The sequence below is a fragment of the Camelina sativa genome, chromosome 4 (genome assembly GCF_000633955.1).
Source record: "Camelina sativa cultivar DH55 chromosome 4, Cs, whole genome shotgun sequence".
In the NCBI taxonomy this organism is placed as follows: domain Eukaryota; kingdom Viridiplantae; phylum Streptophyta; class Magnoliopsida; order Brassicales; family Brassicaceae; genus Camelina; species Camelina sativa.
The window spans coordinates 25775017-25783260 of NC_025688.1; the positions used below are offsets into that span (position 1 = coordinate 25775017).

Consider the following 8244-nt stretch of genomic DNA (forward strand, 5'->3'; position numbering starts at 1 on the left):
CTTCTATTTTATCTGATTGTTTCTGCATCTTTAAGCTTGTTCTTTATTTCTGTTCCAATAGCTTGCTCATTTGTCTATGCTCGTTTAGCTTGTTTTTGCTCTCTTAAGTTATTGCATTTTAGCTCTTGTTCTGCAAACTCGTTTTGTTCTTGCATCTCGTTCACTCTAGGTTGTTAGACAAAAACTCATTTTGAATCTGGCTTAACTTGTGACTGTTTGATTGCATCTCGATTGTTAGTAAAGTTTCCCATTTGGATTGACACCTTCTGTACTACAACTGCATAAGGTTAATTGAGACCTGCTAGGATAGACACAAAAATCTTAGTATCATCACCTTTGGTGAAGATCAACCCAACATTCCCCTGTTTCATACATTTCAACAACAAACCAAATAAAACTCTCCACTTAACAAAACCATAATTTTCATCAAAGAAAACCAAACACCAATACTTTATCCAAATGAAAACAACTATCCAAGAGAGAAATGAAACCTGAAGAAGAGGAAGGAGATTGAGGAAAGCTTGATTGCCAGTTTTATCAGCATGGATCCTCACAGATCTCTTCATCATAGTGTTATTCCCCATCAGAACAACCGAATCGCCTCGTAAGCCTTTCCGAATGTTCTGAAGCTGAGTGGATCCAACATTATCAGCCGCAACGACAAGGATCTGAGGGTACTCATTAAGAAGCTGACAAAGCTTCGAGTCGTAAACGATCTTTTTCTCCGCCTTTGTTGCTTTCACCGCCATTGCTACTTCAAATGCTAAACTGAGTTAGAAAACCTAATTTTGGGGTATAGCAAAATCGAGGGCCTAGACGAAGTTGGAGCTCGTACAAGGCGGACAGCGAAATGGCGCCGTCTCTTTAACCTCTGTAACTGTTTTTTTTTTTACGAGTAAGGAGAGAAACAAACAAACAAAACACTGCGTACGATTACGACAAGTTGAAGAGAAGTTTTGGGTTTATATAGTTTCCGGTGTATGGAAGGTTTTAACGATTAGGGTTTAGTTTGTGGGATGACCTAGATCTAACGGTTTATATTTGTTGGATTTGTGGTAATAAGCGATTATAAGTTGGGCTTGAGATGTGTGTCGAAAGAGCTTTTTAGCCCAATATTACCATTGAATAAAACGTTGGTGCATAGTGCATACTTTAAGATTCATAATCTTATACACATGTTTGTAATTGTGGATTATCCTTTTTGGCGCAAGATCCTTACGCCTTAGAATTCACACATATGGTTGGACGTTGGATACAGAGCATCATGAAAGTTCATTAAGGACCTTGAGCGTAGAGAGGGTGTGTTGGAATGCAGAACATAACATGGTTCTGTTAGGATTTGGAAACACTTCGCATGGCTAAACGAACTTTAATTTGTTTATTTCTTTCTCCTTTTTATGCTTATTTCCTATATATATTAATCTCATGTTTGAGACGCTAACTTATTCAGCTCATTCGCAATATGAGAACCAATTATATGAAAAAGAATTGAGTGAAGCTGAAGCCTCTACTTTTTTCTTTATGTATTTTCATTTCTTTATTATTATTTTATTTTTTATGAGAAAGTTATAAGCCAGCCCAAATATAAACACTACTGAAGAATTTTCAGAGATCGATCGTTAAAGTGTATAAAACAATGAGAAGGCTCGCTTTTTAAAAAGAAGAGCATGATGATGATGATGTGTATATAGGATACTCTTTGAATTTAAGCCATGATTGCAATTGTTGTGGATTCTAATGTATTATGCTTTTCATATATGTTTTGCAGTTTGCTCTTGGGAATGAATTCAAACGAAGAAATTAATCTTTAGTCATATTATAATTGTATCCACCAAAACTGGCTGATTATAAAATGATGACAATCAATCGCACAGTTTTACCAAAATTCTCAATAAAGATTTAGTAAGGAACAAATATTTTATCCGAACACTTTTGCTAGAAAAAGAGGAAAAGACAGAGAAATATCATCCATCTTGCGAATTTGTTGTAATAATGACAATACAAAAAGTTGTAGAAAAGAGTAAAGAAGATAGGGAGTGCTTATTATTACTTTTATACCCTACAAATATTAGAAAATAAAAAGTTAAATTAAAAATTAATATTTTAAACGTTAACACAAAACAGTAACTCTAGTTATAATTCGGTAACTAAAACGAAAAAATTAAGGTCACCATAATGAATGGCACATCCTCAGTTTTGAAAATTATAAATATGATTACACTTAATTTTCTTAAAAGTTAAAACTTAAAACCAGAAATAGCTGTCACAAAGTTGACAGTAATCTTGCTGACTAGCTCTAAAACCTGTATTCAGGGAAGAAAGTTTTTCTTTAGGAAAGAAATATAAAATTTTAAATTCAAGAATCCTAAACTTATGGAAAATTACACCGTGGCCTATGAATTATGTGATGTGATTGTATTTTTACAATTAAATACGAATATTACTCGATTTTCCAATTGATGATACTAAGGTAACAAATAACAAGAACGGTATCTTTATATTTTTGTATTCTCTGATTTTGACCAAAAACAATCATAAAAAGTATTTCCAAACTCTTGAAACGACTCAGGGACCCCTTTGAGAAACTGATAAGCTGATAATCTTTCATTTCCTTTCTTATTAATTTCAATTAAGCAAACATCAATTAAAAGACAAAGAGGAGAGTCAGAGAGATATAGAAGAACGAAACACAGAGGAACAGAGATAATTCTCCCTTGTTTCTTTGTTCTAAAAGGTTCCAAAAATTGTCTTTCCCTCTACGTTTTTTTAATGTAACTTTTATACAAAGTTTTGCGTATAAATGTAGTTAACTTCTTTGTTTAGGTGGAAGAAGCAGTACCATTGTTAGTAGACAAGAGTAATTAGGTAACTGTTCTTCACTCTCTCTTCTTACCTACAGTCACTCATCTTCATATCAATAAAACCAATAACACCATTTGGAATTAGTTGCATACTCAAAAAAAAGCAGAGTTTCCAAATCTTTTTTTGGTTCTTGATTTATGAAGCAGATTTTGAAGATGTCGATTAAGGGAACAGAAGAGGGAATAATGGAGAATGAGACTGAAGAGAGAGGAGATGAGTCAAGCATGAAGAGCTTTCTATGGCATGGTGGTTCTGTTTATGATGCTTGGTTCAGCTGTGCATCGAACCAGGTTTTTATTTCAATCAAATTTCACACACTAAAACCACTATATCATCGGTCATGTTATGTATTAAACATACAATTGTAATTTGTTGGCAGGTTGCTCAAGTTTTATTGACACTACCTTATTCATTTTCACAAATGGGAATGGCATCAGGTGTAGTTCTACAGATCCTCTATGGTTTTATGGGAAGTTGGACAGCTTATCTCATCAGTGTTCTCTACGTTGAGTACAGAAGTCGAAAAGAGAAACAAAATGTTAACTTCAACAACCATGTCATTCAGGTTCACACTCACAAAACTCTTATATTCAATCTCCACCGTTAGATTTCTTTAATCCGCGATTGTTATATCTCGTTAAAGCATTAATCGCAGTGGTTCGAAGTGTTAGATGGTTTGCTTGGTCCATATTGGAAAGCAATTGGATTAACATTCAACTGTACATTTCTTCTCTTTGGTTCTGTTATCCAACTCATCGCTTGTGCAAGGTTGGTTTAAGATCTCAATTTTTTTTTCGATATTAATTGAATATAACACCATATTTTTGATTTTTGATTTTTGATTTTTAATCGTATGGGTAACAATAATGGACAGTAACATATATTACATAAACGACAAGCTAGACAAGAGGACATGGACTTACATATTCGGAGCATGTTGTGCAACCACAGTGTTCATACCCTCGTTTCACAACTATAGGATATGGTCCTTTCTTGGTCTTGGAATGACCACTTACACCGCTTGGTACCTCACCATCGCGGCTATTGTACACGGACAGGTCGAAGGAGTGACTCATTCCGGTCCAACTAAGTTGGTTCTGTATTTCACTGGAGCCACGAATATATTGTACACTTTTGGTGGCCATGCTGTTACGGTGTGAGTTTTCCTATAAACCTTCATTGTGTATGTTCGCATTTGTTTCACGTTTGACATACAAATCATTCGAATTCACAGAGAGATAATGCATGCAATGTGGAGGCCAAGAAAGTTTAAGTACATATATCTATTGGCTACACTTTATGTCTTCACCTTAACCATTCCATCGGCTATTTCTGTCTACTGGGCCTTTGGAGATCAGCTTCTCACACATGCTAATGCTTTCTCCCTCCTTCCTAACTCACCGTGGCGTGATGCTGCAGTTATCCTCATGCTCATTCACCAGGTTAGTTTCACACATTTGTTTTTTTTTGGGGTTACGTTCAATTCAAAATAAGAGGTCTAAACCAGGATTTACCAAAAAACCGGTTTGGTTTGATTTTTTTGGTGTGATAGTCTCTCTAATGCATGCAGTTTATAACATTCGGGTTCGCGTGCACGCCGCTATATTTCGTGTGGGAGAAAGTGATCGGAATGCACGAGACAAATAGTATTTTGCTACGAGCGGTCACAAGATTGCCTGTGGTGATACCGATTTGGTTTTTAGCCATAATCTTCCCTTTCTTTGGTCCCATTAACTCAGCCGTTGGTGCACTTCTAGTCACGTTCACCGTCTACATTATCCCATCACTCGCTCACATCCTCACCTACCGCTCTGCTTATTCCCGACTGAACGCTGCGGAGAAGCCACCGGCAGTGATAGGCGGTTGGAGAGGTGCGTATGTGGTGAACGTTGTGGTGGTCGTTTGGGTGTTGGTGGTTGGTTTTGGGTTAGGAGGATGGGCGAGTATGACTAATTTCATTAAACAAGTTGATACTTTTGGCCTCTTTGCTAAATGTTATCAGTGTCCTCCTCCACGGCCGCATCACTGACATTTGCTCCGCCCCATTGGACAAGGGAGCGTTTCTGAATAAATGTACTCTTTCCTTTTTTTAGTGTTTTATGCACAATGAACTTAAAATTTTCAACTTGAGATATATTTAAAAATTCTCTACACTCCCAGTTGAATATATAGTTGCAATTTATTTGTTTTATAATGTTTTCGAACCATGGGTAAACAACATATAGAATCTTGATACCAGGCACAAATTTCAAATTATATTTAGTTTCTTTTGATCTGTACGGATAACGAGTTATATTTGATCTATTCGAAACTGGAACAAGTAGGAAAAACTATCTATTAAAAATAAAATCACACCCCTTCATCTAAACCTTTCCACACACACACAAACAAACATCAATGTACTTCTATTTGATAATGTCAATTTCTCTTTAATCTCAAAATTATTTATTTAATCTCAATTTCTATGCCAAACCTTATAATACAATCTTAATTTCTTTTACAGTTGCAAGAAACTTTAGGTGAAAATAAAAACCATTAACTAATTATAATTAGTAGTGCCATGTTAATTTAAATTCTTGTAACATTATATGATTTAATACACTTCAGTCCTATATCCATAAAATGAGAATTTTGAGAAATACCCTTTTTACAATACATTTTTTTTTTCAAAAATGTTAGTTTATTTTCAATTATTCCTTTTTCAAAAATGTTCATTCTTTACAAAACCTTTTAGAATATTCTAAGACATCTAGAAAACTTAAAACCTATATAAAACTTTATAAAAGAGATATAATTGCAAATAGGCAATATATGTGGACATTTTTGAAATTAGGTGTATTAAAAAGGATATTTTTGAAATTCAAAAAAATGGAGGCTTGATGGAGAACTATAAATAGGGTCATTACAAAGCATAGATGGAAAATTATCGTCAATTTCGCTTAATAAAAGAACTTTCTCTTCTGGTCCGTAGAACATTTTCTACCTGAAATAATGATCTGGAAATTTGCTCAATATATATATATATATATATTTAATTGTTTTAATTTATTTTTGCTAATGTATATAGTATTTGATTTGTTTAAATGTCTAAGTAAGAAGAATATGTGTCATGAGGGTTTATTAAATTTATTCGCAAAACCTGACCGGTATAGTGGTAGTGTAGTAACCAATAAGAAAATGGTTGACTTGAATGAGAAAACAAATAATACTAGTTTTATTATAATTTTGTCCACTATTTTTTTTAATTACTAATTTTGATTATTTTCCGCTTTAGAAACTCGTGAAGAAGAAGAAGAAGAAGAAGAAGCATCTTGGGACTTGGGACTTGGGACACGAAGAGGCGATTGGCGGCTTTTTCTTAAGAAACCTACCACCGTCGCACGCCGATTGTATCTTCTCCGCCCGTAAGCTCTCTCTTTCCCTATCAAAATCTGAACGAAACAACTCATCACATTGTCATTGTCTGCTGCGTCATGAAGCTGGTGTTTGTGGGTTTTGTTGTGATTCTCTTTAGGTTTGAAATTTTTAGGACATTTTTTATTTATTTATATCTAGTGAGTGTTACTGTTTTGGAATTTTGGGGAAAGAGCTGAACTTTTTGTTTTGTTTCTTAGTTTGTTCGTCGACAGTTGATTTTGTTGCATAGGTTTGTAATAAACAGACCACTGTTTGGTTTGATTTCAACCCAAAGACTAATACTTTTGTCCTCCAATGTCTCAAGAAGCTACAGAGGGATACAAATGGCTCCCAGAGGAAGAAGAAAGGTATAAGCTTTACTTTTTTAAAAAAAAAAAATTTAAAATGCAGGGTAGCTAGTAAAAGGATTATGACCTGTTGGATCATATAGTTTTTAGAAAGTTTAGTGGAAAAGTAAGAGAAAAGCGTAGGCATAAACATTAGGGTAGAAGGACGACTATGGAGATAAATGAGAAAATTAGTGTGTTATGTCACTACACTCTAATGATTCTCAGAACAGTGAGGTGGTGGTTTGTTTCGTTTGTTCAAATGATTCTCAAGGAGAAATAGCAAATCAGTCTGATGGGTGTTGTTCTTGTTTGTTTCCTTCTATGATTGTCTCTCTTTTCTATGGTTTCAAATTGCTACTTCTCTTTCCCCTTCTTGCAGAAGGCTGGATTGATGCGAGAGGATGCAGCACGAGACCGCATGAGAGATCTTGGGTTTCAGGAGCGTGTCATCACTCAGAGTATTAAGGAATTGCTAGAGGTTTGTTCGTTAGTTTCAGGATCTCCTTTTTTTTTTTTTTTTTCCTTCGTTGATAACATTTACCTTGAAACTTTGAAAATAACGCTATACCCCCACTTTGGATTTAAGGTCTATGGTGAAGACCAATGGTATTTGATTGAAGATGATAGCTATGCTTCCCTCCTTTCTATTTGTCTTGAAAAGCAAGAGAAAGTAAACCAACAACTGGTTGAGGTACAAGCCAACCAATTGCCTGAGAATCAAAATGAAGTGATGGTTGAGGATCAGAACCAAGAAATAGCTGGAAAAGAACAACCTAACCAACTGGTTCAAGAACAAGAAGAAGAAAATGTGATTTGTTGATTCATTGTTGTGATTCGTTTTGCTTGCATGATCAGAAACTATTACAGGTTTCTTGAACTTGGTATACCCAGATGCTACTTAACTTGCAGTATGATTTTCTTTTGTAATACAGGAGCAGGAGCAGGTGCAGGTGCAGGACATGGATGTTGAGCATGAAAGAGACCAAGCTCATGAGTTATCAATCACTAGCGAAGCAGTCATGGACCCATCATCTGCAAATGTGATTTGTTGCTTCATTGTTGTGATTCGTGTTGCTTGCTTGATCAGAAACTATTACTGGTTTCTTGAACTTGGTATATCCAGGTGCTATTTAACTTGCAGTATGATCCATCTTTTGTAATACAGGAGCAGGAGCTGGTGCAGGACATGGATGTTGAGCATGGAAGAGACCAAGCTCATGAGTTATCAATCACTAGCGAAGCAGTCATAGACCCATCATCTGCAACTTTTCATTTGGGAGAAGCATCAGCAGATTTTGCATCATGTCCTGTTGAAGGTAGTAAAAGCTTTTACTCATTGCCATTAACAATCTCAACACATGAAACATTCTTCTACTGAGGTCGAAATAATTTATTAGGTGTCGAGAATCTTCACTGTGGATGGCTAAGTGAGGAGGAGGAAGAGACGGATCCAAAGGAGGATAGTGATGGTGATGATGATGAGATCATTAGACTAAAGAACCTCTTTGTGAAGAACTAAAAGAGCTTCTCATGCAAGTACGTGGACAGAAGAGGAGGAGGAGAGAAACGAGGTGGGACAAGTGAAGGAATCATGAGCTCCTGTAATTAGAATTGAAATACATATTAGGAAGCTAAG

At 35.4% G+C, this 8244-nt stretch overlaps 1 protein-coding gene and 2 pseudogenes across 2 annotated transcripts; 2 read left to right on the forward strand and 1 right to left on the reverse strand.

Annotated features, from left to right (window-relative positions):
* The window catches only part of LOC104782464, a 4207-nt pseudogene extending 3291 nt beyond the window's left edge, over window positions 1-916 (reverse strand).
* On the forward strand, window positions 2543-5011 carry LOC104782465 (auxin transporter-like protein 1). 2 transcript variants are annotated; one of them, XM_010507403.2, is made up of 8 exons: window positions 2543-2734; window positions 2824-2865; window positions 3006-3152; window positions 3242-3427; window positions 3518-3630; window positions 3737-4018; window positions 4097-4304; window positions 4433-5011. In XM_010507403.2, exons 3-8 carry the CDS (start codon window positions 3018-3020, stop codon window positions 4889-4891), a joined length of 1383 nt encoding a protein of 460 aa, XP_010505705.1. In that variant the 5' UTR covers window positions 2543-2734; window positions 2824-2865; window positions 3006-3017; the 3' UTR covers window positions 4892-5011. The 2 variants fall into 2 exon arrangements, with proteins under 2 accessions (XP_010505705.1, XP_010505704.1); XM_010507402.2 differs by having other exon boundaries at window positions 3009-3152.
* LOC104782466 overlaps window positions 6106-8244 on the forward strand; it is a 2643-nt pseudogene continuing 504 nt past the window's right edge.